The sequence below is a fragment of the Lampetra planeri genome, unplaced genomic scaffold, assembly GCF_965212315.1.
Source record: "Lampetra planeri unplaced genomic scaffold, kcLamPlan1.2.h2 scaffold_160, whole genome shotgun sequence".
Classification (NCBI taxonomy): Eukaryota; Metazoa; Chordata; class Hyperoartia; order Petromyzontiformes; family Petromyzontidae; genus Lampetra; species Lampetra planeri.
Genome location: NW_027614329.1, coordinates 123603 through 144628, shown reverse-complemented (window position 1 = coordinate 144628; position 21026 = coordinate 123603). Strand labels below are relative to the sequence as shown.

Here is a 21026-nt window from a genome sequence, read left to right as displayed (position 1 = left end):
CATCCCTACCTCCTCCTCATACCCCCTCCCCCCTCCCTCCCCCTTCTTCCCCCTTCCTCCCTCCTCCCTCCTCTTCCCCCTTCCTCCTCCGTGTGTCTGCTAAGCAGCGATTGCCTGCCAGTGACGGCCGCTGCAACTGCACCGCTTTTGCCATTCTCTTTGTTTGTGCTCGTCGCTCGGATTGGGCGCGAGTCCGTGGAAAAGAGAAACAGCAGCGATGTCATTTTTCCCAACTGAGCTGCAGAATGAATGGATCGTCGATGCGGGTTTTAGACAAGCCGATGCTAATGGCCGCCAATGCCACCGATGCCCCCGCGCCAACGATGACGACGACGACGATGGCGGCAATGACGAACACCGGATCTCCTGACGGAGCATGTCGCGATGTCCGGTCGCTTGCGGTCCCTCTGCGCGATGTTTGTGCAACGACGTGGGCGAACAATCAACAATAATAATCGTCATTAACACCATTTTGCGCGGCACGAGACTGGGATTTAAAATTACCGTCACCCCCATGTCTTCAAGAGCAATGTTGGTACAGTACTCACGTACAGTGTTGTACAGTATGTACGATGCTCACGGGTAGTGCACAGTGCCGAGAGGCAGTTTGTACAGTATAGAGTGTCCAGCTGTAGTTTGTACAGTATGTGCAGTGTCCCGCGGTCACTTTGTGCAGTGTGTACAGTTCCCCGTGTGTGGGTTGTACAGTATATACAGTGCTCCGGTGCAGCTTGTGCGGTGTATCCAGTACTCACAGGCAGTACACGAAGACGCAGCATGTGTAGATCATGGGTAGCTCATCCAGCAGCTAATAGAACATGACCGACATCAACATCATCAACATCACCATTCACATCATCAACATCATCACCATGACCATAATCATGAACATCATGATCACCATGAACATCACCATGAATATCACCATGAATATCACCATGAACATCATCACCACCATGAACTTCACCCTTCGTATTTGTGGATCAGGCGTAATTGCGTAATTACGTGATGTACAGTAATAGGGTTAGATCGCCTAAATATAAATGTGCCGTTAAACCTGCCACCACCACCGCAAATTTTTGTAAGGTTTGTCGCGTAAACAAAACGTGCCAATTCGTTAATAATTCAGCACTAACCGGTGTGTTGGAGAGTGACAGCCTCATCTGGATTTCGCCTGATGAGGCTGGTTGTTGTAATTACCGGTGAAACGTCACAGTACTCGAATTGTAAATGCTGTCGTGGTTTTACTCTCCAACACACTGGTTAGTGCTGTGCTAGTAACTAATTTGCACGTTTTTGTTTACGTGACAAACCTTACTCGTCAGCCGTGTTGGGTGGCGGAGGGTTTGACGACACATGTTTATATTAACACGATCTAACCCACAAACCACCTATATCAAGGATAACATTGTGGTCACGAAAGTCTCCTACGATGTGTTAATCTCTGTCATACGGTCTCTGTTCTGGATGGCCACAGTCGCATCACCACCACTCCTGGAGCGTTTTTAATTTCCCGTTTGTGCATTCGATTGAGAGTATCTGGCTACTCCTAGAAATGTTCCCGCGGGATGACGATGACGATGATGATAAGCGACTTTGTAGAGCTGCTATCATTTGTGATGGGCCAGGTCGCTTCTGAAAGAGCCTCACAGCTCAGTGGGGCCTTACTACCTCGTAAAATACAAAACATTTTTGCTTATGGGTCTCCGTCTCTCTAGGTATGTCTATGGGTATCTATGTATGTCTATGGGTCACTATGTATGTCTATGGGTCACTGTGTCTCTAAGGATCTCTATATGTCTATGTGTCTCTATGTATCTCTATGTGTCTCTATGTATGTCTATGGGTCACTATGTATGTCTATGGGTCACTGTGTCTCTAAGCATCTCTATATGTCTATGTGTCTCTATGCATCTCTATGGGTCTCTATGTATCCCTATGCGTTTAGAGTATTTGGCTGCAATGCATGTTCACGGGACGATGACGATAAGCCACTTGGTCGAGCTGCTATCATTTGTGATGGGCCAGGTCGCTACACAGCAGCTCAGCGGGCCTTCTCACCTGGGTTAAATACAACATCTGCTGCTGCTGTCATGGTTTGTGCAGTGGACAATGCGTGGGTTAGGGTGGACCACGAGCAGCCTCATACTCTTTGTTTTTTTCGGTAAAGTCATGTAGGTATAAAATAAAATAAATCACGACGTTTCGATGGCAACACAAGCAATCATCACCAGGTGGGAAAGCCACAGCAAGAAATGTTTTTGCTGTGGTTTTCCCACCTGATGATTGCTTGTGTTGCTATCGAAACGTCGTAATTTAATTAATTTTATTTTCTACCTACGTGACTTTACCGAAATAACCAAAGAGTATGGATCCCTGCAGTCCTGAAAACTTCAAATCTAGAATGAGCAGCCTCAGTGAAGATCAAACCCCAGACATATTTCTGCCGTTGGCTCTTTCACAGCAAGGCGGTATCTCTACACAGACAATGATGATGCTGCTGCTTCTTCTGCTTTGTGCACAACAAACATATGCAATGAACGATACAAAAACAACGTGGCTTCACCCGCTCTGGCATACATAGAGGAGGCGTTAAGATGGTCAGACACCAAATAAACACTGATATTATATTGTCTCGTTAGTCACGAACCGGCCATCCGCGATGTTGGCTATCCGATCTCTGAGCTAGTGAATGGGTAGGTAAATGAATAGGTAAGTGAATAGGTGAGAGAATGTATGACTGTGAGGGAGTGAATGCAAAGGTGAGTGTATGCAAAGGTGAGTGAATAGGTGAGAGTGCGTCTTAGAAAGTGAATGAGTGGGTAAATTAATAGGTGAGAGAATAGGTGAGAGAGTGAGTGACTGAGAGAGTTAATGGGTGGGTAAATGAATAGGTGAGTGAATAGGTGAATGAGTAAGTGAATCTGAGCGGGTGAATGGGTGAGTGTATAGATGAGCGAGTCTCACCTGCATCTCGTACAGGAGGGTCATGTGGAAAAACCAAGAGCCGATCCCGACCACTACAGAAACAGAACATCATCATCATCACGACATCCCTCACCATCATCGTTACAACATCATCACCGTCATCGTCATAACATCATCACCATTGTCACCAACGTCATGTCTTTGTCTGTCCCCCCCCCCCCCATGTCTCTCTGTGTCCTTCCCGTGTCTCCGTGGGTACCTGAGATCCCCACAAGCGCCAACAGGTATCTCCACTCCACGTGGGCTCGAGCGCAGAATGGCGCGGAGAGAAGAGGGCCAGCCACCATGGGCAGGTTACTCAGCGTGTTCCCTACACACAGAGAGACACAGGGACAGCAGCACGGGCAGGCGACTCATTCAGCGTGTTCCCTACACACACAGAAAGACAGCAGCACGGGCAGGCGACTCACTCAGCGTGTTCCCTACACACAGAGAGACAGCAGCACGGGCAGGCGACTCACTCAGCGTGTTCCCTACACACAGAGAGACAGCAGCACGGGCAGGCGACTCACTCAGCGTGTTCCCTACACACATAGAGGGGCAGCAGCACAGGCAGGCGACTCACTCAGCGTGTTCCCTACACACACACAGAGAGACAGGGGCAGCCACCACGGGCAGGCGACTACTCAACAGTGCTGCACTGCTGCCCAGCGCGTCCGCAGGTAGCGGGATAGTGGATCGACCTTCCGTGAAGGTTAGCTGCTAAATAAGCAGGGGCCTGATGAATACGCAGTCGTGGACCAAACAGCGATAGCACCACCAGGGTGTGGTTAGGACCCCAGAGTGCAGTGCTTTTCCTCTTGAAACGCCACATATACCCGTTGATGATGCTGTGACATGGCAAGTATAGGCCGCCATTACAATAAGCCCCCAGCTATGGGTTAACAAGTCCTCAACGGCAGCGCAGGCGGAAGAAGATGTGAACATCTCAACGGCTGTGAAGCCGGACGAAGGCTGCAGCAGAATGATATGCCCAATCGTCCTTGGTTTCCTTGCTATCGGATTCATGGTCCCGTTCCGTCAAGAATTGTGTGGAGGCTGCTCTGCAACCGCTTCTCCACAATAAAAGAAATCGTGCACAGGCGTCTTTCATGAAAGGGACAACATCTTCCGGCACGTTCAAATCAAGTCCTTGGACATCCGGCTAGTGATGACTGGAGCAGGATTGTGAAGTCTTGAAGCTTCTAGCTACAAACTGGCGTGACGGCGGCAGCTACAAGACAGTCGTCCAACACTCGGCGGAGACAAGAGTGCATTTGGACAGCTGCAATTGCGACCGAACAGTCCTTTTTTGGATCCACTTTGCTCACCCCACGTGGGGAAGGGCGCGAGAAAATGTTCCCTAAACAAAATCTGTCTCGGCGCTTCCCGACTGGATGACCGCGTCCAGAGGGACCACCGTTGCTGCGGTGGAAACAAAAATTTAAGTCAGACGATATAATTTGGGACCTGGAATGTCAGGAGCCTCATGGACAACCCTAAAAGTGAATTCCCAGAACGCCACACCGCAATCGTGGCCCAGGAACTCAAGACAACACAACATTGACGTGGGGCTGCCCTCAGTGAGACTCGGCGAGCAGGGGAAGCTCAAGGAAACAGGAGGTGGCTATGCTCCCCTCTTCTGGAAAGGCAGCCAGGAAGAACAACAACGGCGGCTGCGCAGAGTTGGTTTCACCATCAAGAATGAACTCATCAATCAGCTTGACGAGTTACTTATCGGAATCAGTGAGCGCTTCGTGACTATGCCTCAAACTCGTGGGAAGTCAATAGTGCCACTGCCATCAGCGCATATGCCCCGACTCTTGACTCCGATTATGAAACCAAGGAAGAATTTTACACCAACCTTTACCGGGTCTTTACGACCGTTCCGCTGGGAGACAAACTTGTTCTTCTCGGTGATTTTAATGCCAGAGTTTGAACGGACTTAAGCCTCTGGAATGGAACCATCGGCAAGGGAGGAGTGGGAGAAGTCAATTCCAACGACATCCTCCTCTTGACTAAATGCACGGAACGTGGACTCATTGTCGCCAACACCGTGTTCCGCTAGAAAAGAAAATACAAAACATCATGGCAACATCCACCATCTAAGTGTAGTGGTGGTATTGACGTGCGCCGACTGTGACAGTGATGGATCACGGGGCGGCGCGGGGTGCGGGGTTGGGCACGCGTTGTGGGCGTGGTGTGGACGCGCGCGCCGGGAGTGACAGATGACGAGGCGGCGCGGAGTGAGTGGTGAGGCACGATGAGATGTGGGAAAAGAGGATCGTAGCCAGCGCCCGGCGATTGGTCGAATAAGCGGGTGCTCGCAGCGACGTCCGCAGGTGGGGTATAAAGGGGGACGCGCGAGAGCACCCGGGGAGAGTTACCCAGTTGAAGACCCGAAGACGGAGCTGAAAACCTAGTGAAGCCGAGTAGCTCAGTGGCGTTAGTCGCCGAGTAGCTAAGTGGATGTTGGTCATCCGAGTAGCTCAGTGGCGTTAGTCGCCGAGTAGCTAAGTGGATGTTGGTCATCCGAGTAGCTCAGTGGGCGTTAGTCGCCAAGTAGCTAAGTGGGTGTTTGTCACCCGAGTACTCAGTGGATGTTGGTCATCCGGGTAGCTCAGTGGCGTTAGTCGCCAAGTAGCTAAGAGGATGTTGGTCATCCGAGTAGCTCAGTGGGCGTTAGTCGCCAAGTAGCTAAGTGGGTGTTTGTCACCCGAGTACTAAGTGGATGTTGGTCATCCGAGTAACTCAGTGGGCGTTAGTCGCCAAGTAGCTAAGTGGGTGTTTGTCACCCGAGTACTAAGTGGATGTTGGTCATCCGAGTAGCTCAGTGGGCGTTAGTCGCCAAGTAGCTAAGTGGGTGTTTGTCACCCGAGATACAAAGTAGGTGTTAGTCACCTGTAACCAAGTTTGATAAAATAAAGAGTGTGTTACCCGTGAAGTCGTCTCCCGTGGAGTTACTACATTACAACTGGCGTCAGAAGTAAACCTGTCTTCAAGAAGTATGGACACAAGGAAGACTACCCGTACCCACGAGCGAGGTCGGGATGACGACGGCGTACCGGGGACACCAACCTCGGGAGGAGAGGACGAGGAGTGGCCGCCGATGCAGCACCTCGCGGTGATGGCCGACGCTCTGCTTGCCTCCGACACCAGCCTCCAAGACGCACACTCCCGGTTGGCGGAGTTGCTGCTCGCCGCCGCTGCAATCTTGGCCGAGATCTCCGTTCCAGCGGGCGGGAAAACGGCTGCGGGGTTGGAGGAAGGAGCGAGGCTGGCGGGATCCCGCCAAACGGCGCTTCGCGCCGAAAGCCTGGAAGTTCCCGCCGTTTTTGAGGGGCCGCCATTGATTGGCGGGAAAGACGGACGCCACGTGGCCGGACACCTCCGCGCAGCGCAGCCCACGTCATCAGCGCGCGCCGGAGCCCTCCATTTTGCGCCTGACAACCGAGCCGACATTTTACACAACTCCAGCGGAGCGCGGGAAAATCTCTCCGACGTCGACGACGATCGGGTCCTCCAGCAAAGATTGCCCGCGCTGTCGGCGTTCAAGGCGGATGGGGGCGACTGGTGAGCCTTCCAACGAAGGTTCCTCGCTCATCAGGAGATGTCGGGGTGGTCCGACACCACTGCCCTGCGTGCGTTGCCAGCGATGCTTGACGACGACGCGCTTGCAGCCTTCACATCTGCTGCAAGGTCGTCCCGCTCTACGCTCCAGGCCGCACTACACCTGATGGCGAAGGTGTTCGGGCCGCCCTCCACGTGCCGCCACCAGTTCTACGATCGGCGGAAGGTGGCTGGGGAAACGACGCTAGCCTACCGCACGGCACTGCTCGCCTTGGCGGACGCGGCTTTTCCCCGCATGGATAAGGAGGGGAAGGACGCCATGGTGACGGAGCAGCTGCTGGTGTTGGCCCACGAGTTGGGGGTCCCCATCAACGTGGCAGACGAGATGGAGATCTGCTCCCTGGCGATCGCCATGAGCATTCACGCGTACGAGGTCCTCAAACGCAAGCCGGGGGTCGTCTGCAAATGGCCGGGGAATGTGGCACTGGCCGCCACGATCGCCGAACCTCAGCCAGCTGCGGTGCAGGAGCGGGGCTTCGCTGCATCGTGTCCGGGGGAGTGGAGAACGGGAGGTCGTTCGCCCACACGTTCGCCCCGCAAGCTGGAGCAACCGAAACCTACGACTTCCGTCGTCTGCTACAACTGCGGCCTTCGGGGTCACGTCGCAGCCGGGTGCCGGGCCCCGCGTCCGCGCGCCGCAGGACCACGTCGGGACGACGACCAGGGCCACAAGTCATCCCAACAAAACCCGGCAAGTCGCGGCACCTCACACGTTCGGTCCACAAACACGGCACATTCGGGTCGCCGCTTCGCGGTGGGGGGTTCGCGGCTGGGTGCCGGGGGTTCAATTCGGCGAGGGGGGTCCGTACGCGGCCCGCAAGCAGTCGAGTGGTCCGAATTGGCCCACAGGATCGTGGCTGCGTCAGCCGGGTCGTCCGTGGTAACGGGGTTCATTGACGGGGTTGAGGTCCGGGTGCTTGTTGACACGGGTGCGTCGGCCACCATCATCTCGGACCTTATTTATAACATTCTTCCCGTCCAAAGTAGACCCCTTCTGCCGGTAGACGTGCCATTTTATGCGGCGAATGGGGGATCCCTGGGGATCATCGGCCAGATTCGGGCGACTATTTGCATTGGGGACATTAAATTAGCGGGCCCTATTTTTGTATCATCATCGCTGGCTGTTCCCTGTTTGCTAGGTACGGACTTTTTGTCAAAAATGCCCATCAAAATTCTTATTGATCAGGCCTGCATAGAGCTTCCGTCAGGTCGGCGGGTTGCCTTCTTGTCGAGCCCTATCAAAGTGCGCACGGTTTGTGCGACGGTGCAGGTGCTGGCGACTCACACTGTACGGGTACCCCCGGGATCGCAAATGTTAGTACCCCTTCGGTTCAGGAAGCCACTCGAGGTGGGTGCGGAGGCACAGGGGGTGCTGTTGGGGCCGTCAAACAGAGCCAGTAAGGGCCTCGACTTAGCGGTTGCTCAAACCGTGGTGAGAGGGGACAGTAAGCCGTTCGTAATGGTCCTGAATACGGGGTCGCGGCCGGCCGTAATTGCGCAGGGAACGGTGCTGGCTCACGCCGCGCCGCTGCCCGTTGAGGAACGGCTCGTGGCTCAAGCAGATTTTACTGTCGAGTCGCATCCTCAAAGTGGTGAGGGGACTGAGTGGTTGGACTCGCTGTGTGCGGGTTCTGATAACTTGTCCGGGGTGCAATTGGGAGCATTGAGGGGTTTGCTCATCGAGTTTGCTGACGTGTTCAGCAAACATAAGTACGATATCGGCTGCACTGACCTGTTGCGCCACCACATAGCTACAGGGGACGCGGCCCCTATTCGTCAGAATCCCTTCCGGCTCAGCCCGGCCGAGAAGGAACATGTGCAATCGGCGGTTAATGATATGTTGGCGGCCGATATCATTTCGCCCTCTTCTAGTCCGTGGGGTGCTCCTATTGTCCTAGTAAAGAAACAGGACGGGTCCTTGCGGTTTTGTGTCGATTTCCGCCGCTTAAACAAAATCTCGATGGCGGATGCGTATCCGCTCCCCAGGATGGATGAGTCGCTGGATGCCTTGGCGGGAGTGCAGTTTTTTTCCACACTCGATCTGCTTTCTGGATTTTGGCAATTGCCACTCGATAACGAGTCTAAACCTAAAACTGCTTTCCGGACACCTGGGGGCCTTTTTGAATTCAACCGTTTGCCCATGGGCTTACATTCCGCTCCCGCCACGTTCCAGAGACTCATGGAATTGGTTTTGTCGGGCCTCCAATGGGATACCTGTTTGATTTATCTTGACGATATTATCGTCTTTAGTCGGACTTTCGAGGAGCACCTCCAGCGACTGAGAGCGGTGTTCCTCAGGATGCGTTCCGCTAAGCTAAAATTTAAACCGGCTAAATGTTTTCTGCTTCGGGAATCGGTCAGGTATTTGGGCCATATCGTGAGTCGTTCAGGGATCTCGACGGACCCTGCTAAGACGCATTGCGTCAGCTCATGGCCAACGCCAACCTCGGTCACGGAGGTTCGTAGTTTCATTGGTTTTGCCTCCTATTACCGTCGTTTTGTCAAGCAATTTGCCACCATAGCCAAGCCCCTGCACGCTTTGACGGCTAAGGGTGTGAGGTTTCACTGGGGGGCAGAGGAGGAGGATGCGTTCTGCTCCCTCCGTGACGCTTTGGTGCAGGCTCCCCCCTTGTGTTACCCCGATTTCACACAACCGTTTTTGCTTGACACGGACGCCAGCAATACGGGTATCGGGGGGGTGCTCTCACAGTTGGTCGGGGGGGTTGAACGGGTGGTCGCCTACGGTAGTAGGGTTCTTTCCCCCGCAGAACAACGCTATTGCGTAACTCGTCGTGAATTGTTAGCCATTGTGTTTTTTACACAGCAATTCAGGCCGTATCTTTACGGCCGTCATTTTACGGTCCGGACGGACCATGCGGCTCTACAATACGCTATGCGCGTAGCGCAGCCATCGGGCCAATTGTCCCGATGGTTGGAGGTCCTTCAAGACTACCAATTCACGACGATTTACCGCAAGGGGTTGCGGCACTCAAACGCGGACGCCTTGTCGCGGTTGCCGCCGTGCACGGACTGCACATGTTTGTTGGGATCAGCGCGGTGCAAACCCCCGGTCGCCGGCACCCCGGGAGTTGCGCTCGCCGCCACTGACACCCCGGGAGAGGACGCCCCCACGGGGAGGGATTCGCTGTTGTCGTTGCCCCTCATTGAGTGGGGCCGCCTCCAGATGTCCGACAGCTCCCTACTTACGCTGCGTCGGAAAGTTGGCGCTCCCGAAGAAGGGGAGGCGCGGGTCGGTTCCTGGGTGTGCAGACAGGGCCTTTTGATGAGGTGGGACAACATGTCCCGGCGTCACGTGCTCGTTGTGCCTGTTGCTATGCGGGGTAGGGTTGTTCTGGCAGCTCATGAACGGCTCATGCATCTGGGTTTTCACAAAACGCTCGCCCTAATCCAGCGAGACTATTATTGGCCGGGGATGGGTAACGACGTGGCGAATATTCTTAAGGGATGCGTAGGGTGCGCAAAAAGGAAACCGCCACCATTGGCAGCTAATCCACCGCTGCAATCCATTCAGGTTTCGCGTATAAACGAATTGGTAGCGTTGGACATCTTGGGGCCCTTTCCGGTTACACCAAGGGGAAATAGGTTCCTGCTGGTTGGCGTGGAATACTTCACCCGATGGCCTATGGCATGGCCGCTCGCCAACCAGTCGGCTGCGGCGGTGGCGGACGCCTTTGTCCAGGGTTATGTGTTGGACAAGGGCGCCCCCGAACGCTTGCTGACGGATCAAGGGAAGAATTTTTCGAGCGTTTTGTTGCGCGAGGTGTGCGACCTGTTGGGTACAAAGAAAGTGCGTACTTCCCCCTACCACCCGCAGACTGACGGGATGGTTGAGCGTCTGAACAGGACGATTACGTCTATGTTGTGCCAACAGGTCTGCGACGATCAGGTTGATTGGGACTTACAGGTGCCGGGGGTACTCGCGGCCTATCGAATGGCCCCTCATGCGGCGACGGGGTTTTCCCCATTTTTTCTTATGTATGGGCGGGAGGCCGATCCGGCCATGGACGTCCAACTGGGGATTTCCCAGCCACGTGCAAAATCTAAATTGGCAGACCACATCAAATTTAATATCGCCAAATTGACTGAAGCGCGGGAGGCGGCAAGGTTGAATTCGCGGTCGCAGCAAATTGCAAACGAGAAATTGCATGAGCGGAGGGTGCATACGCATGATTGGAAACCAGGCGATAAGGCCTGGCTGCATTGTCCACATGCACCGTTGGCTACGTCCCCCAAGTTGTTGAGACCTTGGAGGGGACCGGTGGAAATTGTGCGGGTTGCACGGCCCCAGAGTATACAGATTAAATGGGGGAAACGCCGTTGGTATGTGCACCCCTCCCGACTGAAGCCCTATGCGGCACCGTGTGACCCCGTTCTGTGCCGTGACGACCGGGCGTGTGATGTGACCGTCGACTCGGGGAGGGAGGTGTCGCAGGCTGCTCCTCACGTGTCTCCACCTGACCCACCCCCAGGTGCCTCGGGCTTGACGGCTGCTGACCGTCGAGAGCCTGAACCCCGGGGCACGCACGAGTCCTCGATGCCTGGCCGATGTCTTCCTGAACCGCCGGCACCACCGGACGTTCAACCGCGTCTGGTGCCGTACGACGGACCGGCAAGGCGGACTCGGGCTAGGTCTCAACAATTTTCATGAGGACGGTTTTTTTTTGTGCTCTACACCGAGCTCGCCCGGTGTTCCCCTCTGCCGGGGTAATGTCCCGTTGTAGGGACGCTCGGAAGAAAAGGGGACACTGCACGAGTCGAAAGAAAAAAAAAAATTCCATTTTTTTTTTTTGTATACACATTGCTATTGTCACTCGCCGGTTTGTATATATTGTTCTATTGTCGCGGTGGCATTGGTTGAGGGTTGCGGATGGTGGTGTTCGCGTCGTGTTGTGTTGTTAGCTTAGTTGTTGTTCTTGTTGTTGTGTTGTGTTACGGGGCACACAGGGAGGGTTTGTGTGTTTTTGTAGCAGCCGGGGCGGCTGCGAGCTATGTGGTAGGGGGTGATGTAGTGGTGGTATTGACGTGCGCCGACTGTGACAGTGATGGATCACGGGGCGGCGCGGGGTGCGGGGTTGGGCACGCGTTGTGGGCGTGGTGTGGACGCGCGCGCCGGGAGTGACAGATGACGAGGCGGCGCGGAGTGAGTGGTGAGGCACGATGAGATGTGGGAAAAGAGGATCGTAGCCAGCGCCCGGCGATTGGTCGAATAAGCGGGTGCTCGCAGCGACGTCCGCAGGTGGGGTATAAAGGGGGACGCGCGAGAGCACCCGGGGAGAGTTACCCAGTTGAAGACCCGAAGACGGAGCTGAAGACCTAGTGAAGCCGAGTAGCTCAGTGGCGTTAGTCGCCGAGTAGCTAAGTGGATGTTGGTCATCCGAGTAGCTCAGTGGCGTTAGTCGCCGAGTAGCTAAGTGGATGTTGGTCATCCGAGTAGCTCAGTGGGCGTTAGTCGCCAAGTAGCTAAGTGGGTGTTTGTCACCCGAGTACTCAGTGGATGTTGGTCATCCGGGTAGCTCAGTGGCGTTAGTCGCCAAGTAGCTAAGAGGATGTTGGTCATCCGAGTAGCTCAGTGGGCGTTAGTCGCCAAGTAGCTAAGTGGGTGTTTGTCACCCGAGTACTAAGTGGATGTTGGTCATCCGAGTAACTCAGTGGGCGTTAGTCGCCAAGTAGCTAAGTGGGTGTTTGTCACCCGAGTACTAAGTGGATGTTGGTCATCCGAGTAGCTCAGTGGGCGTTAGTCGCCAAGTAGCTAAGTGGGTGTTTGTCACCCGAGATACAAAGTAGGTGTTAGTCACCTGTAACCAAGTTTGATAAAATAAAGAGTGTGTTACCCGTGAAGTCGTCTCCCGTGGAGTTACTACATTACATAAGCACTGGCACTTTATTGATTATGCCATTGTCCATGCCCGAATTCGGCAATATATCCACATCACTCAGGCTGCTAGCAGCTGATGATTGCTGGACTGATCATCGACTCAACTGTTCAGTTATGTCCAGAAAACTCGCTCCCAAGTGATGGCTGCAGCGGAAGAGATGCCGACGAAAGATCAACGTCGAAGGTCTGAAGGACTCGATTAAGCGAGACCTCTTCCGCCAATGCCTCATTGAAAAACTGTCAAAGTTGAATCGCCAACACTAGGAGTATGTGGGCGGCGCTAGGGATGTCCTTAAGTCCACCACCATTAACACTTGGAGTCTCTACCAAGAATCATGAGATCCAAGAGTTGATAGTGAGACAAAGCCATAAAGAAGGCTACCCTCTCCGGTGTAGGAATAACCAGCTTCAAAGACAATGCGTAATATTATAATCAGAGCATGTCTGTTTGCACATTCACCAAAAGCACTGTGTGTAGTTAATGCAGCAACTTGATTCCTTGAAAAAAATATATATTTTGTGTTTGAAAATCTTAACACCCGTTTTATTTCCAGAAAGGGCACGAAACGTATTCTTACTTTTCATACTTTGATATTGATACCGGCAAAAATGTCCCATGCTATATCCCCCATGATGTAGCGTACTCCAACACAAGCCAGCAAGCACAGAAGTCCCCGCACTGTCCTGTGGGCTGAACGAAATCTCCTCGTCCATGGGAAGTCTGCTGCTGCTGCTGCCCCCTGGACTTTGCCTGCCACGTGTCCCGGCAATCGCTCTTCGCTGGTGTCGTTTCAGTGTCTCCCGATGACGCTGTGCGTGTGTGCAGCGGATAAATGGCAGTGGTTGATGTCTGCTGCTGCTGCTGGCCATGACAGATAGAGGGCTTCAGCAGAAAGACAGTGCATGTCGTGTGGCTGTTCCTCCTCTGTTCAAGGAGCGCAGGCCGCCACAGTGGGCTACCTGCGCAAATAATAGAGGCTAAACGAAGTGGCTTATCATTAACATCATCATCATCATCACGCGGGATTATTTTTTTTATTGCAGTCGCCAAATAATCTAAACGCGTGGCGACGTTGATTCGAAATGTCAAGGGGAAAAAACTGGAGGACTCGGAGGGAAATCCAGTGACCACCACGGGGGGAGAGAGACATGGACTCTAAATATACAGCAGCAGGCATCGTCAGGGGTCGGGATCGAACCCATGAACTCCTGCATACCAGGCGAGGGAGAACACATCTCACCATGGCGAGAGAAAGACGCAGATGCCAAACATACAGCATCAGCCATCGTCTGGGCCGGGATTGAACCGACGACCTCCTGCAGCACACCAGGCAAAGAAATTAACATCTCCTAGCCACTGTGATGATGATGAAAGAGCAAGATACAGACTCCAAATACACAGCAACAGGCATCCTCAGGATTGGGATCGAATCCACGACATCCTGCATACCAGGCGAGGCATTTAACATCTCACCTGGCCATCACAAATGATCGCTCAAAAAATGCGCGTGATGTTGATTCTAAATGTGGAGGAAAAAAACGGAAAAAAATTAACCCGTAAAAACAAAGTTTTTCACTATAAATCCTTTATATGCGTGGCGGCTAGAGTCCTCTCGTCCTCTGGCTTGAGATGGCTGCCACCTATGGGTCAGATGATTACATGCCACCATTAAGCAATTGGTAATTAAATATAAAAAAAAAATCCTAAAATATTGAAAATTTTTGAAAAAAAAATTTTTGAAAAAAATTTTCACGAAAATAAATTGTCACGCACAACGAGTCTGTGTGCAAAATGTCAGCTTGATTGGATCACGGGAAGTGGGTTAAAAACCGACCAAAAGATTTGCACGGTCGTAAGCGCGCAAGCAAGCAAGCAAGTGAACTTAATATAAAGGATTTAAAAACGGAGAACCCGGAGAAAAAACCACGCGACAACAGAGAGAGAGACGCAGACTCCAAATATAGAGCAGCAGGCATCGTCTGGGTCAGGGTCGAACCCACGACCTCCTGTAGACCAGGCGAGGTAGTTAACATCTCCTAGCCGCCGTGATGATGAGAAAGAGACGCAGACTCCAAATATACAGCAGCAGCAGGCATCGTCAGGGTCGGGAACGAACCCACGACCTCCTGTAGACCAGGCGAGGTTGTTAACATAGCCTAGCCACCGTGGCGTGTCGATCGCTCCACCCGGCTTTAACAGCATCCAGCATCGTCACGGCTCAGCAATTTCGACAACAGCCGCCGACATTCGGTGACGTCACTACGTCGCTTGGTGCCAGGCTAGGTGTACCTCGAGGCCGCCACGTGAAGCGTAGAAGGCTCTCGCTGCTGGCAAGAGGTCATAGGACAGACCCAGGTGCCACGGGTTGACTGCTGTGCCAGGCTATGTGCACGAGGAGGAGATCACGGGACACACCCAGGTGCCACAGGTTGACTGCTGTGCCAGGCTAGGTGCACGAGGAGGAGGTCACGGGATAGACCCAGGTGCCACAGGTTGACTTCTGTGCCAGGCTAGGTGTACGAGGAGGTCACGGGACACACCCACGTGCCACGGCTTCACTGACCGAGCTGACCGGCAGATGCCCCCCCACTGTTCATACCCCGCACCGGGAGCTCATTTAGGGCTGAGTCGACCTAGGGGAGGCCTACACCACTGCCCACCCCCCACCACTCCGCACCCCCACCACTCCCCACCCCCCCCCCCACCACTGCCCACCCCCCACCACTCCGCACCCCCACCACTCCCCACCCCCCCCCACCACTGCCCACCCCCCACCACTCCGCACCCCCACCACTCCCCACCTCCCCCACCACTGCCCACCCCCCACCACTCCCCACCCCCACCACTCCCCACCCCCCCCACCACTGCCCACCCCCCACCACTCCGCACCCCCACCACTCCCCACCCCCCCCCACCACTGCCCACCCCCCACCACTCCGCACCCCCACCACTCCCCACCCCCCCCCACCACTGCCCACCCCCCACCACTCCGCACCCCCACCACTCCCCACCCCCCCCCCACCACTGCCCACCCCCCACCACTCCGCACCCCCACCACTCCCCACCTCCCCCACCACTGCCCACCCCCCACCACTCCGCACCCCCACCACTCCCCACCTCCCCCACCACTGCCCACCCCCCACCACTCCCCACCCCCACCACTCCCCACCCCCCCCCACCACTGCCCACCCCCCACCACTCCGCACCCCCACCACTCCCCACCCCCCCCCACCACTGCCCACCCCCCACCACTCCGCACCCCCACCACTCCCCACCCCCCCCCACCACTGCCCACCCCCCACCACTCCGCACCCCCACCACTCCCCACCCCCCCCCACCACTGCCCACCCCCCACCACTCCGCACCCCCACCACTCCCCACCTCCCCCACCACTGCCCACCCCCCACCACCCCCCACCACTCCCCACCCCCCACCACTCCCCACCTATCTTCACCACGTGCTGCGTCCGTGCAGGAATGTGAGGAGCGGTGGCGGAGCGGTTAGCGCCCTGCACCACGAACCCGGGACCTGGGTCGGGGTTTGACTCCCGCTCACGGCCACCAGCGTCAGCGACGGCCATCTCTGAACCGGTTCTGGGCCTCCCCTAAGTCGACTCGGCCTCAAATGAGTACCCGACGGTTGCCGCGGTGGCCCTCGCCTGGTCTACAGGAGGTCGTGGATTCGATCCACGACCCTGACGATGCCTGTTGCTCGTGCTGTATATTTGGAGTCTGCATCTCTCTCCCTGTGCTCGCGTGGATTTTTCTCCGGCTCCTCCTGTTTGCCCCTCCCCACATGGAGACTCAACATCACCACGCGCCTTTCGAGTATTTGGCTTCTGCTAGAAATGTCCACGTGATGATGATGAAAATGATACCAGCCACTCCGTTCAGCCAGCATCTGTGATGGCCAGGGCGCGTTGGAAAAAACACATCGCTCTACATAATAGCTCAGTGGGACTTTGCTGGTAACATTTTTAAAAAGTTTAGTTTTGAATAGTTTTAGTTTAGTGTAGTAACCGTCAGCACTTGGGAGACGAAGGCAGCCGGGCCTGCTGTTGGCAACTCAACCCCCATCGTGTGTCACAGTGCAGCCCTTCATGAGGTGCTCCTGCTACTCGCTCCTAACAGCACTTGCCCCTACAGTCTGTTAGAGGCTACACGGGGGACCTTTATCTGTCTACCTTCATAGGCGCTGCTGCTCGCTACTCACAGCACTTGCCCTTACAGTCTGTTAAGAGGCTACACGGGGGATATTTGTCTGTGTCTACCTTCCAGAGGTGTGGACTCGAGTCATGTGACTTGGACTCGAGTCAGACTCGAGTCATGAATTTGATGACTTGCGACTCGACTTGGACTTGCATAACAATGACTTTGTCCCACCTATGAGATGTGGACTCGAGTCATGTGACTTGGACTCGAGTCAGACTCGAGTCATGAATTTGATGACTTGCGACTCGACTTGGACTTGCATAACAATGACTTTGTCCCACCTCTGCTACCTTCATAGGTGCTGCTGCTGCTCGCTACTAGCAGCACTTGCCCCTACAGTCATTGACCTTTATCAATGATTAATATCGCATGGCTGCTTAGGTACGGTGGGAAAGAAATTCGGTTCCAACTAAATTCTTTGAGTGGTCATTTGCGATGGCGAGGTCGCTTCTGAAAAAGTGCTACACAGCTCAGTAGGGGCCTTACCTCGTCAGTTGGGAAAAACATAGTGAATATGTCATTGTATTCATGTTGTCTATTTGTATTTAAAGTTATTGTTTACCTTGCATATACTTTGCAACGCCCACCGTGTCTGTTGTAACGTTCTGAGCCCATGCCCCTACTGGAACATCCGTGACAACAAAAAGCTTTATAGCTCATCGGATTCCTCCTGCGGTCTATGAATACAGATCCTGAAGTTCACGTGTTAGCCGTGGTGGGGTCACGGTGGGGTCACGGTGGGGGTCCAGGCGCAGCCCTGCAAGTGCCCACTCGCTCGACTGGAGCCGAAAGAAGCCCCCCCCCACAGGGTGGGAACTTTGGTCTACTCGTCTATGCCGGGCTGGACTAAAAACTAAACTATTTTTTTTATATTCGCTTTTATTTAACTCACTCTGTCTGTTGTATCCTCAAATCTTGTAACTCAATGTGCTATCGACTGCAAACTTTGTATACTTACGTCATACTGATGACAATACTATATTCTATCATAAAAAAAAATTTAAACAATCTTTTCTATATTTTATGTTTCGGCTTGGTTCTAATTGTCCACGCTCAACTGACGTTGGCTATAATTGGCCACGGTCCCCTTACGTCATGGCAAGCTTCGGGGCCACTTGCTGGAGTCGTGGAGTTCAGCCATTACTCGTACGGTTCATTAAAGCGTGTTTTTCAATAAGTATTTTTAAAGGTTACTTATTTTTTACGTAACCAGGTACGGCCCACCACTGAGCTGTGTGGCTCTTTTTCAGAAGCAACCTGGCCATCACAGACGATAGCTCAACGAAGTAGCGGCTTCTCGTCGTCATCATCATGCACGTGGCAATGTATAGCAGTAGCCAAATACGCGTGGCCTTGATTCTAAACGTGGAGGGGAAGAGCCGGATAAAGATCCACGCGACCACGGGGAGAGGGAGAGACACGATATGGACTGTGAAAATATTTTTTTGGGTTAGATTGCGAAAATATAAATGCGTCGTCAAACCCGCCACCACCCGACACAGCCAATGAGGGAGGTTTGTCACGTTAACAAAACGTGACAATTTATGCGTTGGAGAGTAAACCCGCGACCTCCTGTAGACCAGGCGAGGTAGTAAACATATCCTAACCACCGTGATGATAATGAGAGAGAGATGCAGACTCCAATCGTCAGGGTCGGGGATCGAACCCACGTCCTCCTGTAGACCAGGCGAGGTAGTCAACATCTCACGCTCCACCCCCACACGCTCCACCCCGACACGCGCCACCCTACCCACGGCGGAGTGGAGCCGCTCTCAGCCACGAGTCGCAGAGAGTGGAGGAGAAACTGGTTTCTCCGGATCCAGAAACCGGTTCGACTCGCCGAAGCTGGCTGCATTTTGGGGGCCAAATCAGACAGAGCCGCACACAGACAAAGGTGCCCCGTGTAGCCCTGTGCAGATTGCAGGGGCAAGCGCTGCTTGCCAGCAGCACGGTTACACGCCTCGGGCGAGGGGCGGCAAATCCACCGCGCGCCCGGCCGCCTTCGTCTCCCGCCATGCCCACGTCTACGACCGCACCGGATCTGATTTGTGGCCGAGTCAACCCAAGGGAGGGCCGGTTACCGGTTCAGACATTCGCCTTCACCGCTGGCTGTGGTGGCGAGCGGGAATCGAACCCGCGCCCTCTCCGCTCCGGGGGCGTCGTTCGCCATAGTGCGCTAAGCGCTCCCCCACCGCTCCCCGCGCTACTCTGCTCGGGATGAATCCACACTCTTTGGAGTGACTCATGCAGCCAGCCATTGCTACAGGGTTTGGTGGTACATGTTGTTTGTAGTTTATTGTGAAATTTCGGTCACAGTTCCTATGATCACTGTTACATTGCTTTTATGGTTTATTTTGGTGATTTCGAAAAGTTTTTTTGGTTTGGCCATGTTTGTTTGTTGTAGTACGGAGTTAGAATGATGGCTTTAATCTAAGTTGTCTTGTGGTTGTTGTTGTTTGACTTGCATCTCACTGGGATTTTTGCACATCGTTGGTGTACGGTGCTTTTTTTCTGGAAGACTTTGCAGTTTTTTCCTGGATTTTTCTGTTTGCGCAAAGTCACTTTAAGAAGTTTTCTTGTTCATGTTTTTGTTTGTTGCGGTTGCACCCGATTCAAGAGCCGAATGGCTCACAGGGCTATACCTAATAAATACAACTGAAACTGGTTCTTTCGGTAAAGTCACGTAGGTATAAAATAAATTAACTCACGACGTTTCGACTGCAACACAAGCAATCATCAGGTGGGAAAACCACAGCAAGAACATTTGAAAAAAGATTGCTTGTGTTGCAATCGAAACGTCGTGAGAATTTTATTGTTTTATTATTATTTTCTTATTTCCCTTCTACGTGACTTTACCGAAAGAACCAAGAATGTGAATCCCTGCAGTCACGAAAGCTTTAAATCGGAATAAATCTGTCACGCTCAGAGCCTCCATTCGACAACACGACAAAGAGACCCCCCCTGCCCGCCCTCAGTGTAGCCTCGACAAGCTCTTGGGGCAAGTGCTGCTAGCCAGTGGCGGCACGGCGCGCCGCCTTTGTCTCCCCTGGGCGATGCTTACGGTGCATCGCACCGGGTTACTCATTTGAGGCCGAGTCGACCTAGGGGAGGCCCAGCACCGGTTCAGAGGATCGTCACCGTTGGTGGTGGTCGTGAGCGGGGTGCTAACCGCTGCGCCACCGCTCCCCACCTCCACCTCTCACAGCCTGAAACTCACCCCGCAGTCACCCCCCACGTGTGACTACTCAGTCAGTCAACCCCCGTGAGTGACTCACAGAGGCAGTCAGTCACCCCACAAGTCACCCCCCGTGTGAGGAGTGACCCACAGAGTCAGTCACCCCCCGTGGGTGACTCACAGAGTCAGTCAGTCACCCCCCGTGAGTGACTCACAGAACTCGGCTACGAAGGGCGAGTGGTCGTAGTTGTCCTCGCACCAGTCCAGGGTGGCTGTGGGGGGGCCCCAGTAGCCGAGAGGCGCCATGGTGAGCCGGGGTGGAGCAGCAGCAGGAGTCGAACTCAGGTGGCCGGGTGGGACGAGAGTTCCCCACGCCCACTAGAGATGTAACCACGCCTACTAGAGATGTAATCACGCCCACTAGAGATGTAACCACGCCCACTAGAGATGTAATCACGCCCACTAGCCAGGTACCCACGCCCACTATAGGTGTAACCACGCCCACTAGCCAGGTTATTAAGAAAACTCTTCGGAATTTTCAGTAGTCACGTAGGTAAACCAATGAAAATAAATCTATTAAATTACGACGTTTCGGAGGCAACACAAGCTTCCTTCGTCAGGCGTAAAAAGGCACAGCAAAATAACTACAGTTATAACTACAGTTATTTTGCTGTGAAGGAAGCTTGTGTTGCCTCCGAAACGTCGTGATTTAATTGATTTATTTTCATTTATTATTATTTTATTATTATTTTTAACTTACGTGACTTTACTGAAAAACCTAAGAATATAAATCCTTGCAGTCACGAAAGCTTCAAATCTAGGTTATTAAGAAGTCAATTTAATTAAGTAGAACGTGTTATCTATATTTATTTAAAGTTGCGCATTTTGATGTGACGTCACATTTCTCAATCCCTCGTCACACATCGTCACAAATGTCTGACCCCCCCCCCCAGGTGCGTGACGTCATTTATGGACGGCCCCAAAGGGGATCTGCGCGGTTTATTTGTGGCAAATGCATCGTTGTGTGCAAGAAGGAGTGATGCTGCCCGATCCACAAACGCGACGTCGCGACTGCTCCTCACGTGGTTTGTCCGTGGCTGGACCGCCTCAAAGTGAAATTGGAGTCGTTCTTTGGAGAGGCCGAAA

General features: G+C 53.7%; 1 protein-coding gene across 1 annotated transcript in view; it reads right to left on the bottom strand.

The window, feature by feature from the left end:
• LOC144739616 (alkaline ceramidase 3-like) overlaps window positions 1–20290 on the bottom strand; it is a 39599-nt gene extending 19309 nt beyond the window's left edge. Inside the window, exons 1-4 of the mRNA XM_078622540.1 lie at window positions 20096–20290; window positions 3188–3298; window positions 2968–3020; window positions 756–808 (exon numbers count right to left, since the gene is read on the bottom strand). Of these exons, the coding sequence (XP_078478666.1) occupies window positions 756–808; window positions 2968–3020; window positions 3188–3298; window positions 20096–20186 (308 nt within the window). The 5' untranslated portion in view covers window positions 20187–20290. The remainder of the gene's footprint in view (window positions 1–755; window positions 809–2967; window positions 3021–3187; window positions 3299–20095) is intronic.
• Between the last annotated feature and the right edge of the window lie 736 nt (window positions 20291–21026).